At 40.3% G+C, this 23331-nt stretch overlaps 1 protein-coding gene across 1 annotated transcript in view; it reads left to right on the top strand.

Annotated features, from left to right (window-relative positions):
* Window positions 1-23331, top strand: part of adgra2 (adhesion G protein-coupled receptor A2) — a 103192-nt gene that overhangs the window by 25585 nt on the left and 54276 nt on the right. The window contains exon 2 of the mRNA XM_017696398.2: window positions 14095-14166. Coding sequence (XP_017551887.1) covers window positions 14095-14166 — 72 coding nt within the window. The remainder of the gene's footprint in view (window positions 1-14094; window positions 14167-23331) is intronic.

Here is a 23331-nt window from a genome sequence, read left to right as displayed (position 1 = left end):
AAGAATGCCTTGATGGCTTGAAAACCCCTAAAATAATTAATTAATTATGCACTTTTTATGGATTCAACAAATTGTTGGAGGTCCTAATGGTAATAACAAAGCGTCTTTGTGTACAAGCTGCATTATAGCTTTCATTATGGGAACTGTTATAGGCTGCTGTTAGGACCTATAGTAGGCCCTGTTTTTAATCCAAGGGCTGTCTACTGTGGGAACACCATATAGGAATATGCTGTGTAACCCATAAGGTAGGTTTGTAAACTATAAGTCCTCACTTTCATCAGGGCCTTTTGGCATAATGATCACTGGAATCTAAAAAATAATCATTTTTATTTGATAAAATTATCCTGCTTATTGTATGTAATCTCTGATTTTATTGTCAACATTTTTTTGGAAACAAAAGAGTTAATCTCTTGACCTCTTGTTCTATCTAGGTAGATACAACCGAGCTAGCTTTCCCATTGGTTATGACTTCAGACACTTACATGTCATAAGACCTTACATGTCAGTTTAAATACTGGTGTAATGAGGAGTGTAATTAAGAGTGGAATAAACCAATCATTTTTACAACAATGGGTGGGACAAATTTAAAGAAGTCACCGTAAGTCAGAGGTCGGTAACCCAAATGTTAAGAAAAACCATTTTGCACTTTCAACAAAAATCAGACCACCTTGGGAGCCACAACATTTCATGTCCATTTTACCATTTTGACTGTAAATATGTCTCAGGATGTACTAATGAAGGATAGTGATATAATATAAGTGAAAGCTCAGACTTACTTTGCAGAGACATGTGTTGCTGACCCCTGTCCTAAGCCTTCCGGAAGTTCTAGATACATCACCGACTGCAAACAGGAGTGGTAGTCTAACTAGGTTTTGGTCAGTTGTTAGAAATGGAAAACATTTTTAAAGCTTGTTATGAACATTTTAATGTAAGTTTCATGCATTAAAAAATAAAAAATGGCATATCTGTTATTTACTTCAAATGTGTTTAATATAGAACTGCCAAAAAAGGCCGGCCTTTACCCCACTTAAACTGCAAAGGCCTACATTTCGGCACACTGCCATTCATCACTCTCATAACTACATATCGTACATATTAGGTTTATAGTAGTTAATAAGTCTAGAGTATGAGTGATTGCACTGTGTGGCTTTATAAATATATAGGTGTTGCGTAGGGCCTAAGAGTGATGCTGAGTGATGCGTATGACTTTTTATTTTCCAGACTACCACCTTCCTTTCCCATGATATAGTTCCATGTCTCCTCACCATTTTTCCACTCCCCCCTCCACCTCTTCTCAATGCCAGGGTGAAGTCAGTGTGAGTGGCCTGGACTGGGATGTGCTGGCCTGGCCTTGGCGGCTCTGCTTACAGCCTCTGCGGTCGGAGGAGACAAATTGAGCTGAACCACCAGAGAGAGAGGCGCAGGGCAGGGTGGAGCTGAGAGGTCAGACTGCCGCCGCCAGCGTGCCTGGGCACAGACCCGGCTGTTTCAGCGGCCAGTCAGTGTAGAGTTAGACTAAAGCTAGAGGCCTTACTAGCGTACAGCTGTGCTACTTTTAGAGAGAATGGACTCTCATGACACACACATTAGTTTTATTATAAATGGTGAAGAATTCATAGTAGAAGCACACAAAAAACACTTTTAACACAGGGGGGGTATTTTCAGGAAAGAAAGCTGCTGTTATCAGTTCGAAAATGAGTCCATTAACTAATAAAACCAGCACTGACAGGGGAAATCTGCCAATTTTTCAACGTGTCTGGATGGTTAGATTGTTAAGATGTAAACAAAGTCATTCAAAGTTTGATGTAAATCTTTGGAACTTGTATGTCTTTACAGTGGTGATGAGAGGAACCAGGGGTCACAATGTCTACATCAAACCACTCTAAATGCCTCTGCATGATTATATAAGAACATTTGCAAAATTGATGAGATTCACCTTTACAAAAGGTTGTTTTTTGTGACCAATCTGAAGTTTACTCCTCACAACACACTATATAAAGACTTTTTACAAAGCTTAAGTCAGCTTCTCATTCACCAGCTTCTTGTTTGAAGGTGGAATGGGACAATTCAAACAAGAAGCTGACTTCAGCTTCATGACCTTTTTAGTGTTTGACGGTTTCTTGTTGCTGACTAAATGTATCAGGAAACCACCTGGAGTGATTATAAATGCAAATAAGTCTATTCATCTCAAAATTATTGATGTCTTAAATCTTTCTCTTTGCCTTTTCGTTAGCTACAAGCTAGGCAAGATTGTTGTCTGCGTTACTATGGTGACCAACAGTCTGCATGCCAACCTCCATAGTCAAACGTTAAATTAGCAGTCATACATGAACTTGTGTGTTTAAGACCATTTCTTGTTAAACAATCAAAAGAGCTTTATTTTCCTGTAAAGAAGGATTATTTTATTTTTACCTAAAGATCTAATTCTGGACAGGACAGGACAGTAAAAGAGCTACATGTTGCTGACCCCTGGTCTGTCTGATACATCTGTAGCATGCGGTCGATTGTCACAGAGAATAATCTCCCTGTGCTTAGAAGAGAACCAAAAACCTGTTGACTCACTTATAATAGAAGCGAATGAGCAGGTGTGTTGTTCTTTCATTATTCTGTCTTTCTTCCTCATCTTCCTCCACTTCGCTATGCTCTTTCTTCATTGTGTCCTTCTTTTCAGCTTCCTCACACTGAGCTTTTCCCCCCTTATCTACAGATCGTCCTCATGTCTCTGTTCTCTCTCTCTCTCTCTCTCTCTCTCTCTCTCTCTCTCTCTCTCTCTCTCTCTCTCACCCCCACCAATTTGCTTCCTCTGCTTTTCCACTTCCTCTCCTTCTCTGCCCTTCTCACTCCATCTCTTCCTCCCATTCTGCCGTCCACCTGTCCTTCCTCTCTGCGCCTGTCCATCATCATCTCCACAGGAAGTGCTCCCGGCATGACCTTTGACCCGAGGCAGCCGGACTGCGTATAAACAGTTGACTTTTTTGTCCGCTTCCTGTTTGGCTGGAACACCAGCGGCGCCTATTTTAGTCTGTTTACAGAACAGCCTTCTTCAGGAATCTCTGTGTGTGTCTTATGAGTCCATGTGCGCTTGCATGCGTGATTGTGTGTCTGATTGTTTTGAGTTTGTTTTTTTTAAGTGCACCGGCGCATCCTTTTCTAAGCCCCCTTTACGTGCTGCTTGATGTAAAATGATGCTGCATGTTCCTCCCATCATTGCGGATCTTCTGGAGAGAGGCTGGAGCAGAAGGGTGCTTCAGTTCTGTTTACTGCATACATCCACATCCCTCACTCTGTAATTATTCTATACTTCATCTGCTCTGAAAAGGGGTTCGGATCGGAGCCCTGTAATAGAAAGCTCTTGTCTGGGACAAAAGAAAGCATTTTAATGAGTGCCACATCATACTGTGCCAAATATATGAAATATATGAATTTTGTCTCAAAATGCTCTTTATAAAACGGATAGTTCTGATGAAGTGAGACCTCGTTTTTTGTTCAAACTGGCTAGCAACTTATGTTGTTAACTAGAACTAGGCTACAAGATAACTAACAGTCCACACTCCATCATTAATATCACAGGCTTGAACTAAAGCGCTTACGGTATGATTAACTGTAAATCGGCAATAGGAAACAATAAAAAATGTCCCTTGACTGACTGACCCACTTCATTTATCCGTGTTTCAGTCAGAAATAGCATCAAACCCAACACTATTTCCTAAATAGTGTGCTAGCAATGACATTAGACATTCTAGCCTCTATATCCAAAAAGTGCATAATTTATCAAGTATGAATTTTGTTGAATCCAAAGTGACTATTTCTTAGCTATATTTTGCGCTGCTGGGGAGCAGGAGCGAGTACTTAAATTCCTATGTAGTGCACTATGTAAGGAGCATAGGAGCCATTTGAGATTCAGCCCAGTGTGAGAAGAGGAAGAGCGCCGCTGGATTGGTGCTTCATATGACTCAGTGGTGATTTAGTGACTTGTAAAGTTTTGCATTTTGTTATTATTTGTTCATTCTTATATGAAAACAGTTCAAAAGTTCATGAAATGACTGCGTTATACAGTGATGGGTGGCCAGATATTCTTCTCCTCTTTCAGTGGTTCGTTGTTGCTTGGCAAGATATCATATGCTAAAGAAGCTACATTTCTTGGAGGAATACTTTTTTATGTCGATTATCATTCGTAATAACAAATAAGTAAACTTAAATTATTTTCTGAAAAAGTGTGTATTTTATCATAGGTTACATTTGCCACTGTTTTATAAAAGCAATAAGCCACTTTACTGTGGAGTAATGCACAACAACAGCATAGCAATTTATTATTTAATTATAATTAGTATTAATCATAGTATAAGATATACTTTATACTGTATTATATTATATTTTGTGTATGTGTGAAGGCCACTCCCAACTCTGTATATTGTAAAAAAGAGAACATTTTCAGAAGTGTTCTGTAATGTTTTTTGCGAGGAAACCTTTTATATATAAACACGTGTAAGTGATGCACAGAAATGAAAATTCTATATGTAATTTATATATAACACTGAATAGATATGCACGCACAGAAATGAGCTCTTCTTATTTTTTGCCAGTGCAATGAGTTGCATCACGGTTTAATGGTGATGAACAGACGTTTTTCGAAATTATTTGAACTGATTTCTGCAGCGAGTGATTATATAAAAGATTTTACACAGAGTAAAGTTTCAAAAAGTTTCTAAAGTGGTGGGAAAAGGTGAGCATATCAGTACATAGTGGGGATATGTTTCCATTGTCCCTAGTGTCTCCAGCATCCTCAGCATCCTGCACTTATAGGACCTGCCACAATATCTCGTGGTGCAGGACTAATTTTCGGTTTTGAGTGGGAGTGGGCAGGAAACCAGCCCACTGCAGAGGATGTCAAATCTTGGATGTCAGTTCGTTTTGACAGAATTGGACAGGCAGGAGCAGGCCAAAATGTTTCAGTTGCGGGCAGGAGTGGGACAAATGACTCTGGGTGGGAGCGGGTGGGTGGGAGACTTAAAAGACAGTCTTGGGCGGACTCTACATCACGGTATAGCTAAACTCTAAAAATAAAATGAAAAAAGCTAAACTAATCATTGAAAACAAGAATGAGAGAGGAATAAAGGTAGAAACCTTTCAATCCCAAATAGATAATCCTAAGCCACACAAAGTGTCTGCAAACTTTTACCACCTTGCTAACATTATCACAGTTACATGACAGTAAATCTACATCTGATCTACACTTAACAGCATGACTTTCACATTGTGTACAAATGAAACACTATTAAGGTATTGAGTTCACTGCACTTCCTGTTGAAAGCGATTTTTGCCAGTGTTCTGTGAAACTTGCCCAACAGTAGGAGCATATTTAGGTCATTTCTCTAAATAGTAGTGCTGTCACAGTGCTTTAGACTGCATTACCTTCACATATGAATGGAACATTAATACCAGCAAGACCTAGTATGGCTAGTGTAGTTCATAAATGAGGCATTTGGAATATTAATGCATGTTCTTTGCTATCTCAACTCATCATAACCCAAAGCAGCTCTTTATCCTGGTCTGCAATTAGCCTTGTGGTCAGTGACTCCAAACGTTGTCTGCACATCAGTCACACAAACATGTGCACATGCTCACTTTCCCTAATGATTTTCCAAAAAAGTCTCTCTTACTCACCAGTGACTTATCACTCACTATCTGTAGTTCTACGGTCTCTGGATTCAATTAAGTTGTTTGTTTCTTTGCCAGTGATACCCCCCCCCGACCCCTCCGCCAATCCCTCTCTGTCTGCCTGCCTGTGCATCTGCCTCTCTTTTTCTCCCTCTCCCAGTGTATTGAATTATGCTCCTCTTCAGCTGCCTCTGTTGTCTGCCTGTCTGTCTCCAGTTAGCCCATGATGCTCTTTCTGCCATTTGAAGAATCAATGCAGTGCAGATCAGACCTGTTAGAAGGCCTTTTGTTTCATAGCAGGCAGTCACTGTGTCCTGTGTTGCTAACAGCACACTTAAAAAAGTGAAAGAGTAAAATTTAAAGCCCATATCTTACACTAGTCTTTTTACTTTCATGTCTGAGGTCCACTTATGATGTTTGGGTGTTTTTATGTACCAAAAATAGTCAGATGGCCATTTTCCCATGATCATTTCCCCATGGCCAAATGATCATTTCCTCAAATCTTTACATTCTTTAGAAGTAAACCTGTACCAGTAAAGGTGTCCTTGCTAATACATAACTGTAAATAAGTTCTGTTCTGATAGACTGCCCTGTATTGCTCCTTATTCAAAGAGAGTCCAGGTTAAAACACTCTTTATAACTTCACTGTGAATGGGTGGAGCTAAACTGAACAATGGTTACATACTACATCAAGTTCTTTTATTTCTAAAAAGTGAGGAAAACTCAGCTTCCACAATGTGGACCCTTGTACAGTTGTAGACACTACATAAGTCTATTTGAGATTATGTAGCAAACTGATGTGGTTTGAGGCAAATGTGTGATGATTTAGCCATGCAGATTGCACAGTGCCTAACTGGTGACTATAAGCTTACATTAGTAGCTACATTAGCCTCTAGTGCATAATTAAAGAAGCAACCTTCAGACACCAAACATGACTTGGCTTATGTACCGCATTTGAGGTAAAGGGAAAATTATCCACCCATTTTAATACTCTTTTTAACATGAGCTCCTCAACTTGGCCTCGCCAATTCCCCTGCGGGAATCGCTGACACCATCATAGGGACTGTTCCATTACTGTATTAGCTGAAGTAACGTTTATTAGGTGAGCCTGTGGAGGGGCAAGAGATTGAGTCACACAAGCGTAGGCTTTAACAGCAGAACCTGCATGAAAGCTTTGTGATCTGCTTTTGAACACTAGCTGAAAATGCAGTGTCAGTAAATGCTTTAGAAAGCTTAATATTTTGAAACCATAACATTTGTTGTGTTGAAATGCAGCAAACTGCTCAGTCAGTAAAACATGACGTCCTTGTTACTTTACTAGTTTGCTAGTTAGCAAGCTGAAGACTACACATCCACTCTGATAGGAAAACTAGCAAACCAGCATGTCTGGTCACCAGCAAACCAAGCATATGTTGTGTTTTGGGTGCTGGTTTGCTGGTCAGCACCAATGGAAACTATTAGGCTGGTCACCGGCAAACCAAGCATATGTTGTGTTTTGGGTGCTGGTTTGCTGTTCAGCACCAATGGAAACTATTAGGCTGGTCACTAACAAAACCAGCATATGTTGTGTTTTGGGTGCTGGTTTGCTGGTCAGCATCAATGGAAACTATTAGGCTGGTCACTAACAAAACCAGCATGTGTTGTGGTTTGGGTGCTGGTTTGCTGGTCAGCACCAATGGAAACTATTAGGCTGGTCACTAACAAAACCAGCATGTGTTGTGTATTGGGTGATGGTTTGCTGTTCAGCACCAATGGAAACTATTAGACTGGTCACTAACAAAACCAGCATATGTTGTGTTTTGGGTGCTGGTTTGCTGGTCAGCATCAATGGAAGCTATTAGACTGGTCACTAACAAAACCAGCATATGTTGTGGTTTGTATGCTGGTTGTGGTTCAAGAGTGCTGGCTTTTCAGCAGGACAACAACAGAAAAAAGGAAATCCACAATGTTATGAATCAAAGCTTATGACCAGAAAAATAGCTAATTTACAGCAATTTTTTGGCATTACATCATTTGCTTGGCTAGCCAGTCAGCTCAGTGAGGCTAACCTTGCTGAGGGTGAGTGAATTATGATAGTAAAATCCACTAATAGCTGTCCCCTCCTACCCCTTGCACTGAGAGTGGCCATTTGTTTAACATAGGTGTAACGCACTTCCAAGTGGTGAGTCAAGATTGGGATTGTTAAAAAAGATTAAAACACACATACATGCATACATAATTTCAAAAAAGTATCGCTTTCATCTGCGCACAGAATCTAATTGTGGTACAGATTGACCCAGCAGCGCTGTGAGTTACTTTGTCTCTGTTTTCATGCATCAGAATGGCTAAATACCAAGAATAAAGTTGTGACATATATATAAATTTTACACAGTGTTAGACCTGTGAAAGTTGGACAGTGTTAAAAAAAAATAGGTCATGGCCTATTTGGTCACATTTCATGGGCCCATGACACGTCACACAATCCTATCCGGCACGCAAAAGTATTTTAATTTCCTATTAATATTAGCACATTTCACGATGTGCTGCACTACAGTCCCCAGCATGCATTGCAACGTAATGTGCTCTGACTCTCCTACCCCAACAGCAGTCTATGGGACAGCGGTTACACCTCAATTCTGTACAATTCCACACTATATGGTCCATATCACCAAAATGCATTTCAGCTGCAGTTTAATGGTTATAAACACTAAACATTAGCTCAGTGGCACAGAAAATGAGCCCGGATGCGCAGGATGCCAGATGTCTGCTTTAAGCAAATAGGTAGGTTTAGAAGACTGAGCAACTGGGGGTGTATAAAATTAGATTTTCAATAGAAATTTCAAGTGTCCACATAATATTTCAAGGTCTACTACAAGTGTCTGTATTTTACTGTTAAACAATGATCAGTTCGGGTTGTAGCACAACGTTAATTAAAGATGAGATGAAAACTTCTCTGGCCCACAGATTTGATGAGAGTTTTCAATATGGCCCTTTTACTGGTTGAGTTTGACACCCCTCATTACAGTGAATGTGTGGCACTGGCTGAGAAAGAACCATTTTAATTTTGGTTAAGAAGGAGATGACTCATAAACCATAGCCTGTGTGGGTGGCGGAGGGCTGTAGAGCAATAGATGTTAATCAGTTTAGTAAGTAAGTTCAATAAGTTAAACTGTTTAGTTAATTATGTGTGTTGGGGGAGGGGGCAGTGGTCTTGAAATCTGTGCAGCAGGTCTTCTGGCAGGAAGTGTGTGGTGTGATGTGGCAGGAAGTAATGGGAATTTACTGATTCTGTCACTCACACACACAGACACCGAAAGAAAGATCTATAGTGATTACACACTCTTAAATATAAACATGCCAACTGGTACTAAAATGGTTATTTGGGGCCATGCCACAGAAAGATCATGTCTGATCACTAGCAGAACCAGCATTTGTTGTGCTTTAGATGCCAGCATACTGGTCAACCAGCATGACCATACTGGGGTGACCAGTTAAACCAGAAGCAGACCAGCCTAAACCGGCCTAGACCAGCTTAGACCTTTTATTTTTACTTTAAGGTTTACAGAGGTCTACAGAATGTTAGCAAAGTGTATCATGATGTATCGTTCACATATATTGTTTATTACACATTAACAATAGTTTATAAGAACTTATTTCCTTTACCTATCAGCAACATGCCATAGTGTTTTGAAAACCATGGTCAGCACTGCACCAGAGGGGGTGCCCAAGAGCAATCCAGGCAGGTTCACAAACTCCGTTCCAGGCCCAGGCTTATTTCTCTGAAACAACTGAGGTGGTGTATAATATACAGTTACTAAAGACACCAACAAAGAGGGCACATTCAGTGTAAGTTAATGCAACAAGATTTTATATTGAGTCATTTTGGACAATTTCTGTTGGTTTCTGTTCATGGATTTTTAAATTATGTCATAATTTTAAATGACAAAAATGGAGCGTTCTTTTAACTTTAAACAAGGATATCGCTGCTGTCACAACAAAACCTCGTATCTCCATTTTTGTCATTTTTCAGTTTTTGACATAGTTTGAAAATGCCTGTTGTCCTTTACATTGTGTGTAAATTTCATGATGAGTAGACCAAAAGAAACAGCCCAACGTTACTATGAAAAAAGTCTGGTTCCATTGACTTACGTTAAAAGTAAAGTAGGTTTTTTCCTTCTCCTGTAAAATTCCTGTTTTGGAGATGAGGTTTTGATCCAACAGCAGCGATATACAAACCCGAGACACACACCCACGCGCACACACACACACACACACACACACTCTCCTGTGCTTTTCCACTGCATTCCACCATGTCGATTAGAAACACACTTCCTCTCACAAACAGAATTTAAAGCCAATTAAGCCCCATGGGGTAGAGGGGCACAGCAGAGGGGAGAGGACCAGCAACAGCTATTAAACACTGTCACCTGAGACACAAACTCATACACACACAACTAGTGCAAGTTCCCACATTTACTAAATGTAAATGTAAAAAACCTGTAAACTGTGAACTCACAAGTGCTTTTGTGGTACTAACTGTGATGCCCGAAGCCCCAGCTTATATACACTGTCTGGTACGAGTGTAAAATGCAGTGATCTGATGGTGATGATTCGACTGCATTGATTTTGTTCAGTTGCTTTAAAGCAGTTCTAATAACAATCAGTGTATTATAAAAATTTTTGGCCCAAATAAAAAAATTTACACAAGAATCAGAATCTAATCGAAACAGAACTGAATCAGATCTATTGAAATGCACACATTCTCTCTCTCTCTCTCTCTCTCTCTCTCTCTCTCTCTCTCTCTCTGTCTGTGTGTGATAAGACTCTCGTCCTGGTCTCAGGGCCATTAGCCACTGGTCAGGGATAATTGTGGCAGAGAGCTGCTGAGCTTTTGATGTGGACTCGACTTCCTTTTGATGTAAAAATGTATCCACTGCGATTATCAAGATTATGCCCCCCCTCTTCCCCCCTTCCCCTTCCTTCACCCCTTTTTCTATCCCGCTCATTTAGCTGGGAGATTAATTGGATGCAGCTTTGCTCTGACGGCTGAAGTTGATGTGGCTGTCGCCGCCACCGAAACTGAGCTCAGCTCACATATATCTAATGTGCCCCCCTCTCTCTATCACACACTCTCACTCATTCTGTCCTTTACTCTGTATCACTCTCTCTATCACACACTCTCACTCATTCTGTCCTTTACTCTGTATCACTCTCTCTATCACACTCTTTCACTCATTCTGTCCTTTACTCTGTATCACTCTCTCTATCACACACTCTCACTCATTCTGTCCTTTACTCTGTATCACTCTCTCTATCACACACTCTCACTCATTCTGTCCTTTACTCTGTATCACTCTCTCTATCACACACTCTCACTCATTCTGTCCTTTACTCTGTATCACTCTCTCTATCACACACTCTCACTCATTCTGTCCTTTACTCTGTATCACTATCTCTATCACACACTCTCACTCATTCTGTCCTTTACTCTGTATCACTCTCTCTATCACACACTCTCACTCATTCTGTCCTTTACTCTGTATCACTCTCTCTATCACACACTCTCACTCATTCTGTCCTTTACCCTGTATCACTCTCTCTATCACACACTCTCACTCATTCTGTCCTTTACTCTGTATCACACTCTCTATCACACTCTTTCACTCATTCTGTCCTTTACTCTGTATCACTCTCTCTATCACACTCTTTCACTCATTCTGTCCTTTACTCTGTATCACTCTCTCTATCACACACTCTCACTCATTCTGTCCTTTACTCTGTATCACTCTCTCTATCACACACTCTCACTCATTCTGTCCTTTACTCTGTATCACTCTCTCTATCACACTCTTTCACTCATTCTGTCCTTTACTCTGTATCACTCTCTCTATCACACTCTTTCACTCATTCTGTCCTTTACTCTGTATCACTCTCTCTATCACACACTCTCACTCATTCTGTCCTTTACTCTGTATCACTCTCTCTATCACACACTCTCACTCATTCTGTCCTTTACTCTGTATCACTCTCTCTATCACACTCTTTCACTCATTCTGTCCTTTACTCTGTATCACTCTCTCTATCACACTCTTTCACTCATTCTGTCCTTTACTCTGTATCACTCTCTCTATCACATACTCTCACTCATTCTGTCCTTTACTCTGTATCACTCTCTCTATCACACTCTTTCACTCATTCTGTCCTTTACTCTGTATCACTCTCTCTATCACACTCTTTCACTCATTCTGTCCTTTACTCTGTATCACTGTACCTATCACACTCTTTCACTCATTCTGTCCTTTACTCTGTCTCACTCCCTATCACACTCTTTCACTCATTCTGTCCTTTCCTCTTTATCACTCTCTATCACACTCTTTCACTCATTGTGTCCTTTACTCTATCACTCTCTCTGTCACAGTCTTTCACTCATTCTGTCCTTTACTGTGTCTCACTCTCTATCACACTCTTTCACTCATTCTGTCTTTTGCTCTGTATCACTCTCTCTATCACACACTCTCACTCATTCTGTCCTTTCCTCTTTATCACTCTCTCTATCACACTCTTTCACTCATTCTGTCCTTTACTCTATCACTCTCTCTATCACACCCTTTCACTCATTCTGTCCTTTACTCTTTATCACTCTCTCTATCACACCCTTTCACTCATTCTGTCCTTTACTCTATCACTCTTTATTACACTCTTTCACTCATTCTGTCTTTTACCCTGTATCAGTCTATCACACACTTTCACTCATTCTGTCTTTTATTCTGTATCACTCTCTATCACACTCTTTCATTCATTCTGTCTTTTACTCTGTATCACTCTCTCTATCACACTCTTTCACTCATCCTGTCCATTATTCTGTATCACTCTTTATAACACTCTTTTGCTCATTCTGTCTTTTACTCTGTATCACTCCCTTTATCACACTCTTTCACTCATTCTGTCTCTTACTCTGTATCACTCTCTCTATCACACTTTTTCACTTGCTCTGTCTCCTACACTATATCACTCTCTCTATCACACTTTCACTCGTTCTGTGTCCTACTTTATATCACTCTCTCTAACACATTTCAACTCATTCTATCTCTCACTCTCTATATCACACTCTATCAATGTATATCTCTCTGTATCACTCTCTCTGCATCTCTGTGTGTCACTCTCTATCTGTCCTACTCCATCTATATAACTCTCTTTTTATATCTTTCTTTGTATCACTCTCTCTGCAACTCTGTGTCACTCTCTGCATCACTCTGTTTGTATATCTTTCACTCTCTTTCTGCATCACCCTCACTCTGTACCTCTATTTGCATCGCTCTCTTCCTGTACCTCTCATTTTGTACCACTCTCTCGCAATAACACACTCTCACTCTCTCTTTGTATCTCTATCTGTATCACTCCATTTCTCTGGTCACTCTCTCTCTCTCTGGATCACTCTCTGGATCACTCTGTCTTTGTATCTGTCTGTATCGCTCTCTTTCTCTGGTCACTTACTCTCTCTCTGATCTCTCTCTTTTGTATCACTCTCTTGTATCTCAATCTGTATCAGTCTCATTCTCTGGTCACTCTCTGGATCACTCTCTCTGAATCACTCTCTCTGTATCTCTATCACCCTTTTTCTGTATCACTCTTTGTATCACTTTGTATCACTCTTCTCTTTTTTTCTCTCCTTATTCTCTTGTGCTCTCATTGTGTCTCTGCCTCTCTATTTTTTTTCTCTCTCTCTCTCTCTCTCTCTCTCTCTCTCTCTCTCTCTCTCTCTCTCTCTCTCTCTCTCTCTCTCTCTGTCTCGTGTTTTTGTCTCTCTGTGTTTAAATATTTAGTTAATGTGAGATTTGCTCCTCAGCTGGAATATAATGGATGTTTATGGACAGTCAGTGTTGGTAATGTTAAAGAGTATAATGTACCATGTATCTTCTAAATGGCTCATGAGACTCTTGCAGCACTTAAATATCCCTGTTCTTTAAAGCCGTTCCACTTACTTTTAAATGGTTTATATGCTGGTGGAAACTGATGAGTTGCGTGTAACAGAGCTGGTGGTCCTCCGTCTGCTTTAGTTTGTAGTTTTTGGGGGTTTTTTCTTTCTTTTTCTTTCCTGGCGTTTCTAAGATACTGAGCAGAGCTCACTCTGTGCACGCAATGCCGGAGGGTTATAGTGAGCATATTAGGAGTGTATGTGAGGGAACCTTTGTGCTGGTGTGGACTAATTTGTATGTATGAGTGTGCGAGGGTGTTTACTGTACAGTTATGTTTTTATTGGATGCATGCGTGTGTGTCTTGGTTCTGCGTGTGTGTGTTCAGTTTTATGTAGGGGTGTGTTGAAGAATGTCTGTTTGAGTAATCTTGCTTCACAAGCATATTTGTGTTGAATTTGGACGTCCTATTTTACATTTGACTTGTGAACATAGAAATAACTCAACATTTTTCATTCTAAAGCCTTTTTTTTATCTCTTGCAGGAACCTCAGCAACAACCGAATCCGTATTCTGAAAAATGGCTCCTTTGCCGGCTTGTACTCCCTGGATAAACTGTAAGTAATTATGGTCATTTTCATCTTCATCGCCATCCTCATCCTCATGACCATCAGAGAGCTTTACCCAACGTTTCAATGACAGTCGTTTGATCTGTCCTTACTTTCCCATGGATCTTAGCCATGAGCTAAAGCTCGTAACACGCACAGGCTGGCCTTGGGATGGACAAATAGCCAGGACTGTTTCACATGATGCTGGGAAAAAAGCATTAGGACCTATCGCTGAACTATACATGATGTCTTCTATCACGAGATGTATCTTCCCTCAAGAAGGTCACTTGTTCTCAAGGGGAACACTGTGACATCTGTATAATCAGCAGCTACCCTCTAATTAGGAGTTCATTAGGAACAAAATGTTTAGATGAGAATGTAGCGCCAGAAGTTTACTGACCGCCAAAGCCATTGATCCAGGCCCACAGCTAGGTTTAGGCTTTGGATATTTGAAACAAAGCCAAGAGTAATTTGTTGGGTGTACAGCAGATTCTTTCCAACTTGTATTAGTTTCCATTTTTATTAGTTTTATAAACTTTTTTTTTTTTTTGAGGTAGTGATCTTACAGACTAAAACCGGCTGCATCATATCTCTAGGCTATTTGTATAAACAGGGGTGGATCTATGGGGTGGCAAGAGGTTTCAGCTGCCATCCCAGTCCCACATCCTCTAAAATATAATGCAATATTGTATTAAGTATAATGTGTCTATACTCCAGAAACTCTTAAAACGGACAAGAACATAAAAAAAGTGTATCACTTAACCATGTAAACGAATGTATAAAATGGATGCTGATAACTAAATTGGAGCACTATTTTTTGTCATTTACCATAAACTACAATTTGCAGATTTTGCCTAGCCATAAACTATTTTCAACATGTGATGCAGCCAATTCCTGTAGCATTTTACATTTTTACATTTTATGGCATTTGGCTGATGCTCTTATCCAGAGCGACTTACAATTTGATCATTATACATAGGGAGGCTAAGGTGGTGTTAGGAGTCTTGCCCGAGGACCCTTATTGGTATAGTGTAGGGTGCTTGCCCTGGTGGGGGATTGAATCCCAGTCTATAGCAAAGGTGTTAACCACTACACTAACCAGCCTTTTACTTCTGCTTCATTACATTTAAAAAATAAAAATAATGCATTTGGGAGCAGCGAAATCTACCACAGTTGGTAATGTTTGTTCAATGGTTAAAAGGTTTATTTAAATTTGTATTAAACAGATCTGTATTCTCGAGAACACAGCTCCACTGCTTCACAGCCCAGTGCTGGGGAGATCTGTACCTCTCGAGCCAATGCTTGACATTTGGCCCAAATCCAATTTCCTCACTAAATTCGATTATTTTGTTTGGCTGTTCACAAAATCTTTTAAATGTGACCTGTATGTGACATCAGTCCGAACAGCACACGCTCCTAAAAGGCTCTTTTGCATGCACAAAAAAAACAACACGTCACGTTTCACGTGGCTCATCCAGAGGTAAACAATCATAAATGCCAATGAACGCCAGTCAGTTTCATCTTCACCAGCATCACAGGAGCCACCATGAAGCTTCACTGACTGACAGCTGGACTCATCACCCAGAATGTGTTTGAGCTCGCCGTAAAAAAAGGCTTGGACACTTCTTCGGTTCGTGTCCACAAATTCTTTAACTTTGCTTTCAGACTTTTGACTGTTCGTTCTCTTACAACCGTGTTCGGACATTTCTTTTGAAATCTCTTTGAACACGAATCGGTTGCAATCGAAACAGAATTCTTCTAATTTTTTTGTGCAGAAACATCAGCCTAAAAGTTTTACTTGGTCCCAGCAACATGAAATTATGATGAATGTCGAGTTGGATTACCGTAAAAGTCGCATGAACTCCAATCTGGAGTCACATTGCGGCAGATTGGATTTCAGTAACACATATGAAAGCTTCTCAAATCAAGCTGTGCACAATTGAACAATTGAACCCGTGTCAGCAGTGACTAGCTAAATCCACTAATTAGAAAGGGCGTGTGGGTAATATTGGATATTCAGTGTATTTCTGAAACCCTGTTCACTGTTGTGTCTGCACTTTTGTATTGTTTTCTGAAAACAGTACAATATCCAGAAAACTCTTACAGTCCAACAATGCACCACGAAAGACAGCACAGTTGTAAGACCCTATGGATAATAACTGCAGCCGTCTTGATATCAAACAGTCCTGAACAACCGTCACAGTAAAATGCATGAACGCAGTTCTCTTCCAGGTTTGTGAATATTTATCAAAACGTTGTTAAAGAAAATACGTAGTTCAGGTGAGGGACCCCAAAAACAGGTGGACATTTCATGTCTACTATAAAAAAGGATTACATGAGTAACAATCACACCAGCCAGTCACATTCTCTCTTCCTCCTTTTGCCCCATTTGTGTAGAGAATCTTTCTGGCCAGACTGTTCTTCTGTCTCTCTCAGGCCACGTTCCAGCAGGGAGGATGAGACAGTACGTGTGGCTATCGCTGAGTTCTAGCAAAGAGATCCTTAATTACCCCTTCATCTATCACAATCTGAAAAAGCTTCTCCGCCCATAGAGATAAGGAGGGAGGGAGGAGAGGCGAGACTGCTAGGGAGGCAGGCAGGGGAGAAGCAGGATTTTGTTGTAAGTTGACGAAAGCCTGGTGGCATGAGAATAGATAGTGGGTATCTTCTTATTAGCAGACTTCATTGGAGAGTGAGGGCAGATTGTCTCAGGGTCAGTGCTTTGCTTTTCCTCTCTTTCCTCATACCTTAAATTTATACGTCTTAATGCCAAGCCAAGTTAATTACTTTCACTTTACAGTGTTGAAGCATCAAAACAATTGTTTGACTTAATGTGAGGTGATCATATATAAACATATGATCTTCCCCAATTAAATACAGGCAACGTTCAGAAGTGCAACTGCAATGAAACATGGATTGGTTTTCTCTGGTCAGCGTGTCAGCAGTGCTTAACTTGATTAAATAAGGTCAACCTGCATTCACGTACTAACATACAATCATGTGAAGCATGCAGTGGTGGAAAGAGTACTGAAAATTCTTACTCAAGTATGAGGACCGTTACTATAGCTATCTATATACTATCTCATTTGCGAGAGCAGAAGTAAAATTATTAATGACGGATATTATTCAAATGAGGAAAAACAACTGAAGCAGTTACTTTGTTGCATATCTACAATCACAGTCTGAAAATCTTTCTCAGTTGATTTGGCGATGTTATTGGAAAAACCTGTACAAACAAAACTACAGCAAAACCCAGTACAGTTGTGTGCAAAGCTGGTCTGCACATTTTAATGCACAGTTTCTTTTCTTTTCTTTTTTTTGCTGAGTTTAACATTTTGGAAAAATTAAAATATAATGTTTGCACCAGCCACATTTCAAGTTTTTTTAAGTATGTGAAATTCAGCAAATAAACAATAATTGTTTAGCAAAAGTGTGTTCTCTGTACTGCGATGGACTGGCGGCACCCCTGCGTGACCCTGAGGGAGAAGCGGCTTAGAAAATGAAATGTGTGTGTGTGTGTGAGTGTGTGTTCTCTGTAGAGGATGTGATGTTTACTTATGTTTACTTAGAAAACCAGCAAAATACTTCACTTTACCAGGGGTGCCCTGTATTACAAAAATGGCAAATTTTGAGTCCTGAGACTGATCAGGGTATGTCAGGGTATTTATTTTCAATGAGAGCTGTCGATTTCCTGCGATTAGAGGCAGCGTGAATGTTCGCATTGTGAAGTGGATGGTGACAGTATGACAAAGTTGACCAGAGTTGAACTTCATACAAAAAAGGAGCGAAGTGATGTGGCGGTTACCAATAGGAATTGAGCACTGAGCAATATTAATAATAAATAGCTATCGGTTATTCTTCAAGTGAGAAAATAGTAAAAGGACACTGTATTTGTTTAGCTAGCATTAGCCAGTCGGCTATCTGCTTGCATTTCCCCTCAGCTTGGAAGCTGAGTTGTGAAGCAGAACAATTTCAACAGGAGACAGAAGAGAATAATGCTGTGTCCTGTAGTGCTTTTGAAAATGCACGAAGATGAAGTGTGTTCATCATACATGCTGGTAACATTAGCCTCTCTCTGTCTTCTCTAAACTTGATGTGTCTGAGCACGTCCTGTAGCATTTTTGGAGCTGGGCATTGCTAGGCAATGAAAACTTTCTGAACTGAATCTTTTCAGTTTAAAGGTGGAGCAGGTGATTTATTTCTGTAAATACTCTTTAGATCATGATAGCAATCCATAAATCAAATGCTCTGACAATAAAAATCAAAACAAATCACTGTTTGTGGAGGCCACAGAATGAAGAATCATGCAGCTTTACACACACACACACACACACACACACACACACACACACACACACACACACACACACACACACACACACACACACACACACACAGCTGAGAGGTAGTGAGCTACATTCTAAGTTGCACAGGTACCTACAACAGCTTGCTAAAGAAAGACAGAGAAGAAAGACATTAGTAGGAAAGGCTTCGAACAAAAAGAGGTTGGATTAAGCAAGAGAGTGAACAGCACTGTGGCTTTCCAACGGTGGCAAAACCTGAGGGAGTTGAAAGCCTGGAAAGTAACACCAAGGTTACTATTTCTCTGTCGACAGGTTTTATTATCTGGTTTGTTTTGTTTTGGGGGGAAGTTGTTTTTTTCCTGAATTACGTAGCCAACATAGTCAGCTACTTATGTAGCTTTATATATTAGTGTGACGCTAATGTTAAATAAGCTGTAGGTGTAGGTAGCTAGCTATGTCTATATTTTATGTAATCTGTATGTGTAAATGTTCAAGGCTGTGCATGTTCATGAGTTTTGTGGAAGTGGCTTTGGAAGAAAGGTCGAAAGTAGGGAGTGGGTTTGATTTTTTAAAAAATGTTTTTAACACTTCCTGGCTTCTGAAAAATCTCCTGCTCCAGCTTCAACCAGACTTTCTAATTTCTAAATGGTTAACAAGCTGAAACACACAGTTGTTTTCAATTTATAATGTTTTCTATTAGAAATTAATGTAAAAGTGTCATGATGTAGTTCTACTCAACCAGTATTGTCAGAGGTATGAATGTACACAAGTACTGTAATGAGAGAAAATGTATTTCATTACTTTCCACCTCTGGATACATTGAAACATCAACACAAAAGGGTGGAGCTGAGAAAAGCAGTGGGCAATAAAGCTTGTAATGTTAATGTAGTCTTTACATTACAATTGAATCTTTAATCATTTTTTCAATATCAGAATAAGTGTAAGGGGTGGAAAGTTTGAAAGTATTTATTGTTATAGTGATAAATAGCCTCCTATTATGTGACAACCTGCCTTTCTCAGCTTATTGTGAACAATGTCAGTACAAAAAAACACTGACCAGCTGCATGTTTCATGATGCATTGCATTTTTTCCATATTGCCCATCTCTACTGAGTAAGATGTAAAAGCAGCAATTGATGTTAGATTGATCTTTCTTTATAGTCTTGGTCTGGTTTAAAGTTTCTTATCTCACCTCACTATAGATCATTGTTCAGAAATGCATACTTGTGGCCAGTTTATCAGAAACGACTATGTTGTAGCTCACTATTAATTATAATTACACCAGTGCTAGTATAAGAGGTATTTCTGGGGATTTTCATGTCACTTCTAGGTTCAGAGTGGTCCACCACCAAAAAAATATCTAACCAAGAATGGCCAGAAGCTGAAAAGTGAGGGTGGCTAACGCAATTTGTGGATCTGTAAGGCAGGTGAACCTCATTAAGTGGCCAATAGGTAGAAGTACATCACAAGAGTGTGAGTCGCTTTAATAATGCATGCATACAGTCTTTACTGCCCTGAATCACTGCTCAGATCACAGTCCATAGGTGCAGTATTTAGCTCTCGGAATGCAGCCAGAACGGCAAGAGAGGAAAGCAGTCATAAAAAAGCTGTCTTAATGGCCTGGGCAGGGTCAGTAGCAGCCACTCGGAATGAGAAGCAGATTTTAATTAAGTGCGGCTCTCTCAGTAATGACAACAAGAGAGAGAGAAAGAGAGTAAAAGTCGAGCCACAACCTCACAGTCACCTCCTCCGCCCAGACCACCTTATTTATTGCCTTTATAATGGCGTGTGTGTTTGTATGCTTTGTTTTCGTCGCTTAGTGGGGGCCAGATATCCCGCTAGACACAAGATGGGGGGATTCTGCTCAGCTCCCTATGAGAATATTGAAGTTGCTTTGAGTAAAGCAGTAGTTTGCACACAGTGTTCAGCTTACCCTAAAAATAGTCAGTCAATTAAAACTTGTTTAGTGTCTTACGTTTGCTTCTTCAGTTTTGCACTGGAACTACAATGCTAACTAACACAGCTACCAAGTAATGGAAGCATATACTGCCAATCATCACAAACTTTGCTCAAATTATGATTATGAGTTTTGGGGATTTGGAGACCTCGCCGATGGAACATGATTGCAAGTGCATTGAACGTTCAAAGAGAACTGAGTCAAAACTTGGTCAAGTCTTCCGAGGATGTCAATGATCTACTGTTGTCTTCATGTCTTCATCAGTGTAATGTTGATTTTGCATTTGAGAACTAAACTTTGAGCCAGACCTTCTTTTTGAGCCTGTGCACCCAACAAGAATAGGTAAAGATGTACGATATGGTCCAAAAAACTCCCACAAATTATGACCTGAGGCCTCTGGCTTTTAAATTATTTTTTTAGGCTTTAACAGCAGGAAATAAACACCACATGCCCAGCTTTTTTTCCAAGCTTTCTTCATAATTCAGTTGTTGAGATGTAAACAAAGTCATTCAGAGTGTTTTTTATGTGAAATGGTTCACTGTAGAGAAACTTATCTGCTCAGATTTCTTTACAGTCATGGTAATAGGAACCAGGGGTTATTCTGCAACTTCTACAACAGAAATATAACCATTTTATTTACTATCCAAAAAGAATGTATGTAATGTTTGTGACGGTAAAATAGTGATAGATCTGAAAGGTTCTCTTTTCTGCCTTGCATGTAAGAATGAATTAGAAAAATCATGCTTTAGTCCAAATCTCATCTCATAAAACATTGTCTCAGGCATAAGTCACAGTATTGCTAACTGTTATATGTTTTAACATTCTGTTAGGAAGCTGTTAGAGGCAATTAATCCTTCAGATGCCTGGATCACCACCACTGTGGACTCTACTCTAACTAGAACAGTGGATTTACATCAACCTTGAACAAATCAATATAATTATAATCAAAATACCTGTTTTATCTTAACTCCACAAGTCAGTACTAAAGCTCTCGTAAAGATAGTAATACAAGAGCGAGTGTGCATGTGCGCCATCATTAGCAGCGTGTGTGTAAGACATGGCCAGTCGTCAGGGCGTGGGTGTTTGTTTGGGGAAAACGGAGCTGATAGTGCTTGTTTTTGTAAGTGCAGACAAGGACCCCTGGGGAGCAGCAGAGGTTGAAGGGGGAGAAACCTGAGCCAAAGCCACAAACACTAGCTGGTACCTGGGACAGCGTTTTTAAGGCAGCAGCAGGGGGAGAGCCAGGGCGGGGTTGGAGGCAGACTTACAACATTTTAAAAAGTCAGTGGGACAGCAGCTATGCACGCCACACACATACACACCCCAATACATCAATTAACCACACACACAAAGCACTTTTCCAGGCAAGAACTGGGTAAAGAGACAGTTCAGAGAAACATTACATTTACACTATTGCCCCCTTACTTTAGGTGTGTTCAAAGTTTTCTCCAAGCACATAGAAAGTTGTTTGCCCATTTTTATAGATAACACTATACAGGTGTAAGGAAAAGTTTGAACACCCCTGGTCAAAAGACATGTTTTATTGATTTGAAGTGAAAACAAGTTAACACCTCCTCTACAGAGAACACACTTAAACATGAACGTTTTGCAAGCTTTAGTGCATGATTTCAGGATTTGTTGAGTTTAACATGTAGGAAACAAAACACCCTCACACCTTCTAAGCTGCTTATCCTTCCAGATCACAGGGGGAGCTGGAGCCTATCCCAGCAGTCACTGGGTGAAAGGCAGGATACACCCTGGATTGGTCACCTGTCCATTGCAGGGCAGACAAATACATTGATAAAAACACCAAGGGGCAATTTAGCATGTCCAGTCTGCCTATCTTTGGACTGTGGAAGGTAACTGGAGTACCTGGAAGAAACCCACATAGACACGGGGAGAATGTTCAAACATACAGAAAGGAACCTGGCTGACTATCCAGGGAATCAAACCCAGGCCCTTCTTGCTGTGAGGCGACAGCGCTACCCACTGTGCCACTGTGCTGCCTGGAAACAGAACATAAGGCTAAGAAGCTCACTTCAGCTTCACCTAATCTCTGTCCACTGTTCGAGACTGTCACAATCAACAATTCAGGGCTGTACCATTTGAAGTGGGGGTCGCTGGTTGAACCCCTAAATTGCTACAGATATACATTTAAATTTAACAATTATAGTTTGAGCGGTAATTGTATTCACATGCGTGAGTTTATACACAGTACCTCACTAGAACTCTCCCAAATCACCCGCATACCCACTCGGGCATTGCCCAAGACTTATATTAATGCACTGTATGGCCCTTTTTAACATGCTTTGTGAGGCACCCCTGGCCTCCTCTGCAGGAGCCTGTGTGTGTGTGTATGGGGGGTGTATGACTGAGCATGATCCACTGCTCTGCTGTTGTTCAGACTCTGCCTTAATGATGTGTACTGTGTACAGATGGTTTATTTCTTATGTGACTACTGTGTAACCCTCTAAACCACCACCCTCTCTCTGCGTCTGTCTCTCTCTCTCTTTGTCTCTCTCTCGTCCTCTGTTTCCCGGCTGTTGCTTCATCTTTGTCTTCAGTCATCTTCAATTCAAAGAGTGAGTTATTGGCAGGATCCTTCCATTGATTATGCTGCCAAAGCATTGATGGTCATACCACATATGTTACTGATAAGAATGAAAGAAAAACTCTCTCTGGATCTCTCTGCCTGTATTTGTCTGCTTCAGTCTCTCTCTCTCTCTCTCTCTCTCTCTCTCTCTCTCTCTCTCTCTCTCTCTCTCTCTCTCTCTCTCTCTCCCTCTCTCCCTATCCGTCACTCTCCATGTGTTCTCCTCTGTGCATCCTATTATGGAAATCTCTCTCAAACTCTTTTGGCTGAGCTTCAAGCCTCCAAACACACTCCAAACAGATTTCTCTCTCTCTCTCTCTC

Source organism: Pygocentrus nattereri, chromosome 29 (genome assembly GCF_015220715.1).
Source record: "Pygocentrus nattereri isolate fPygNat1 chromosome 29, fPygNat1.pri, whole genome shotgun sequence".
NCBI lineage: Eukaryota > Metazoa > Chordata > Actinopteri > Characiformes > Serrasalmidae > Pygocentrus > Pygocentrus nattereri.
This window is presented reverse-complemented; position numbering and strand designations above follow the sequence as displayed.